Source organism: Pinus tabuliformis, chromosome 9 (genome assembly GCF_031772625.1).
Source record: "Pinus tabuliformis cultivar Carrire ecotype Pingquan chromosome 9, CPIR1, whole genome shotgun sequence".
Taxonomy (NCBI): domain Eukaryota; kingdom Viridiplantae; phylum Streptophyta; class Pinopsida; order Pinales; family Pinaceae; genus Pinus; species Pinus tabuliformis.
The window spans coordinates 728,000,116-728,004,813 of NC_142307.1; the positions used below are offsets into that span (position 1 = coordinate 728,000,116).

The following is a 4,698-nucleotide window of genomic DNA, read 5'->3' on the forward strand; positions in this document are numbered from 1 at the left end:
TATTTCCACAAAATGTTGATCTTAAAAATAAATTTCCACGAAACATTGTCGATCATACAAAATATATCATAAATTTAAAATATGTGACAATGATCACGACTAGGAAATAGTTTATATCACATTGTATTCTCTCATATCTTCAGCGACACAAAGCAAACAGAATGCAAGAAGCTATATTGCACTGCACTGCACTTTGATATATCCATGATAACCACACCAAAGTTGAAACAGAAGGAAGGAATTTATTTCCCAGTTTCACTGTTATCCACCAATACCTCACTCCTACATGATATATACCACCGTGGGAACAACACTACGCACGTCACTAACCAGGGATCGAGTCTGCTACTAGATTTTCTTGATAATGATCTCTACCCTCACAAGATGAGACAAAGATTTGTAATTCCGGCCTGCCCTGCGAGCACTTTCCCGTTTCTGGTCCTCATTTTCATCTTTTATGTAGAAAAAAGAAGCACCCACCGGCGATCCAAGTGCATTATTATGAGCAAAAGCTCTGGTGCTGAAGTTCTCCCGAGAGTTGGGCGGAATGATTGACTGAAATTCATGAGTCTTGAACAATGTGAAAACTAGCATTCGGGCACCAGATCTTGGAGGTTCATAGGCAACCAGCTCCCTCACCGGCAAATCGACTATTGCGGCACAAAGAAACAAGAATATTTGTGACAATTAACATTATGTATGACGCATATTCGATCTACTGATAAATTTGAAGCTCAAAGAGAGAAAAGCAACGATGATACCTGCATCACTCTCGGTGGAAACGAAAGCAAGAGTTAACCTGCACAACGTGGCCATTAATAGAGTTAGTATGAAATTAGTTAATGGATTCGCATGGCATTTTATCGGAAAATTGTTCTGAGTTGAGGCGAGAGTTATAAAATACCACTGTAGATACTCTCCTCCAGGAGCGTCAGGATCCGTGATCATCTGATTACGGTTTTATGAAATAGTTAGTAAGATATGAATTTCTGTTTCACGAAGTAAATTATTATCGCGGAACTGCATGTTGATTAAACTTACACATGCTACTAATTTGGGGTTTCTGAAGATTTCCTGTAGCTCTAGATCATGAACATTGTGATAGTGATCAAACCAAGGAGGACGGCGTTGCGATTCAGTAGAGGTAATTTGGTCACCTATGCCGATTTCCCTATCGCCGTAGGGTAGAATGATCTGCAGACGAGGATTGAAATCATCAAGAACACGGTCGATAACTCCCGACTCCAACAGCGGCTGCCTTAAGTACTCCATTTCTTTGTGCAACACAAAGCGGGAGGATCCGAAATGAAGAAAGAAAAAATGGACGGAAGATCAGCGAACAAAAAGAATTATTGAAAGAATGGACGACGCTACTGAAATTTGCCGAGAGGCATTTCATCCTTTTTAAACGAGAAAAGAGGGACCCACATGATATCGTACTTCAAAACTGAACGACAAAAGAGGAGGAAATAAGTTGAAGGACATCTATATTTTTTTTTTTTTTTTTTTTTTTTTACACAGACGGTCTCTTCATATATATAAAATAAAAATAATAATATATTTACAAATTAAAATTTAAAAAAATTTAAAGATAATTAAATTATATATATATAATATTTTTTTTTATCGAAGTAGATTAATTTTAATTATCATTAAAATTCAACTTTTTGTGATAATTAAAATTCAATTATTATTAAAATTCAAGTTTCTTGATTTATATTTAGAATATTTGAAACTTATTTGAAAAGAAATGACATTTCTAAATTAAGCTGGACGCGCTTCAAATTAATTTGTTAATTAACTACACTAATTAATCTACCAATGTGATTTCTTCTAAAATGAATTCCAAATATTTAATTATCATAATTTAAAACAATTGAGTTTTCACTCAATTTAATTTGAATCTGTTCGATGTTTAAAAAATCTGTGTTGATATATAATATATAAGCTGTTAGAAACAAACCAAAATACCACATCAATTTCCTCTTTTGATGTGAATTGAGGAGAATGAGAATAATTCCGAGACCCCTCAAAAATGTAAACGTAAAGAAGTATATTAAGAAACCTTCAACGATTTTAGGAAAATAAACATGGAGATAAGAAGTAGGTTTGTTGATCTGACATCTGGTTATTGCTTTTCTATATTGAATTTATTAAAAATAATAATAATAATAATGAGAGGTTGAAAGTGCATATATTATATAATTTATATTTATTATTTTAGTATTTTTATTTAATTAAAAAAATATTTAAATGAATATATATATATATATATATTTTCAAATAAATTAATTCTTTAATCATTTCTCTTTAAGTAAATTAATTCTTTAACCATCTCTTTATAAAACAATTTATAAATTAAATTTTTGCACATCAAAAATTAATATTTGACTTCTTTCTATAACTGTTTTGATCACCTAATCCAAATAATTTGGAATAAAAAAGTTTTGGAAATTAAATTATGGTAGGACGGGAAAGGAAAGACCACTGAAATCTGAATTTTTAGGCCAATGGACATGCTGAAATTGCACTTGAATTTTTAGGCCAATGGACATGCTGAAATTGCACTTGAGGGATTATAAATTATATATATATATATAATTTTTGTTATTATTAAAAAAATTAAAATTGGTTATATATATAATTATAATTTTGGTTATTTAATAGAAATTTAAAATAATTGTTTTATATAGAGAGTTTGCTTTAAAGTTGTGCTGATTTTTTTTTTCTTCTAGTTGAACCATGAATAACATAATATTGGAAGTATGAAAGGCTACTTTTTTTTATTGTTTTTCCAACATTAATAAGTTTCTCATTTTTGGAACTACTTGTGTTATCTTATATAGATGATCGCTTATAGCAATAATTACACTTCACGGTCGAGACACATAAACAATATAACATTTTCACATATAAGGTTGTCCTAGAAAAATATCACAAACAATAAGTGGGGAAACATCATTATTGCCTTTTCTTTGGAGTGATTGATATCATAGGATATCCAACATTGATGGCTAACACAAGTGTCTCTTCCATGCCTCAACCAACACTTGTTGTGTGGTTAGTGGTTATGACATTATCAGTATCTTCAATATATTGATGGGCTTAGTGGAGATTAACTCATTTGGTTCCCACAGTCAACAATGAAATGTATTGGGTACCCTTTCACCCACTTTTGTCAATGAAAATGACACTCCCCATGCTCAAGAAGCTCTGAGTCTTCTATTTGGATCTTCATAGTTATGATCATAATAGTAGTTTCTACATCAATGATCATATTTCCTTTATCCTATTCAAAATCATAATTTGAGCTGGAATTTTCCTCAAGCTCAACCAACTATGATTTTCTTGAGTGCAATTCATTATTTTTGTGCCAAGGGCTTTTGTGGAATTCATGCCACTTTCTAGTGTCATTTTCTTGTGACTTGGGTTAGTTGTCTTGCGGTTGGATCTCCATTCTCTATCCATTATTCTGTGATTTATCGCCACCTTTTCCAAGCTTCTATCGTGGATAATTTGTGGACCCAAACTCCCGCTTATTCGTCACTTAAACTTTTGCTCAATTTTGACAACATATTGATAAGTGACTACTACTAAGGAGATGTCTAAAAAATCCATCTTTGTTTGGATGTACTTATGTATACCACTATGGTACTTCAAAACTAGGTGTCACTAAGAGTTTCCAATAGCTAGCTTAGAGTGGTCCATCTTATGTATAAGTCACCATAGTACTCCTTGAGTATGTAAGGTATTATATTGTAATGTCGGCCTGCCCATGGTCTGTGGACCATGGGATTGTATAAATAGAGCGAGGCTCTAAAGATGTAAGGCAAGCTTTTTGGGAAAAAGAAAGTCTTTATCGATGAAGGAATAACTCTAAGTCTATAAGTTCGAGTCTTGGGTCATAGGAGTAGATAAAAGGCTCTGCAGTTGAGTGCGCAGAGGCCTAGAGTCCACAGCTGAGTGCGCGGACCCCTGCAGCTGAGTGCGTAGGGTAGGAGTTGGGATTGTATCGGAGAAACATAATAATAAAGATAAGTTGATTTGGAATTACTGTGTATTTGTGTTTCTGTTATCTTATGCATCTTTTTACAGTTTATATATATGCACACTGGTTATAAATGTTGAATAATAATTAAGAATATTCAGCCTACACAACTAAACTAAGACTACTAAGTAAGAATAAATCAACAAAAGGATACCTCCTTCGTGCCCGTCACATAGCCGCATGAACGTAGTTACGTAGGTTGCGAGGGATAGACAACAACGCGGAAGCAGCACAGTGCATAGATTCGGACCGCGAACTTCTAAAGACTCATCAAAGACATCCCTATGGTGTGGAAATCTGGTTCCAGCACCCTCCCATACTACCTCGGGTGAGACCTCTGTCCGCGCACTGCAGACTGTTGCCGAAAGGGTTGGTAGTTTCGGGATTTGTTTGGCTAATTCACCTCTAAACCTAGGTCAGGCCCCATGTAGCCAACACAACTGCTAGTGTTTTTGTGAAGAATTACATTGAGAACAACTTGCCAACAACAGTTTCGGACCTACGACAATGTCTTTGTGACTCTCTAGATTCAAAATTACCCAAGCAAATAATGTGGTTTGGTTCAGTCCTATGAGGAACACAGTATTTTTGGAACAAACGACAATCTGAGCTGACTGACATGATCAAACAAATAGGAAGTCCGACATTCT

At 34.1% G+C, this 4,698-nt stretch overlaps 1 protein-coding gene across 1 annotated transcript; it reads right to left on the minus strand.

Annotated features, from left to right (window-relative positions):
• Positions 1 to 348: 348 nt before the first annotated feature.
• Positions 349 to 1,272, minus strand: LOC149150763 (protein FLOWERING LOCUS T-like). Its single transcript, XM_089442946.1, has 4 exons — positions 1,042 to 1,272; positions 905 to 948; positions 762 to 799; positions 349 to 650 (listed from the first exon to the last, which is right to left on the minus strand). The coding sequence occupies exons 1-4, from the start codon at positions 1,270 to 1,272 to the stop codon at positions 349 to 351; spliced, it is 615 nt and encodes a 204-aa protein (XP_089299072.1).
• Between the last annotated feature and the right edge of the window lie 3,426 nt (positions 1,273 to 4,698).

Excerpts from the sequence above, each read along its gene's own strand:
- LOC149150763 (XM_089442946.1), bottom strand. The coding sequence starts at position 1,272 with ATGGAGTACTTAAGGCAGCCGCTGTTGGAGTCGGGAGTTATCGACCGT. Across the intron at positions 949-1,041 it reads ACCCCAAATTAGTAGCATGT|ATGATCACGGATCCTGACGC; the intron begins GTAAGTTTAATC and ends AACCGTAATCAG. Across the intron at positions 651-761 it reads TTCCACCGAGAGTGATGCAG|TCGATTTGCCGGTGAGGGAG; the intron begins GTATCATCGTTG and ends GTGCCGCAATAG.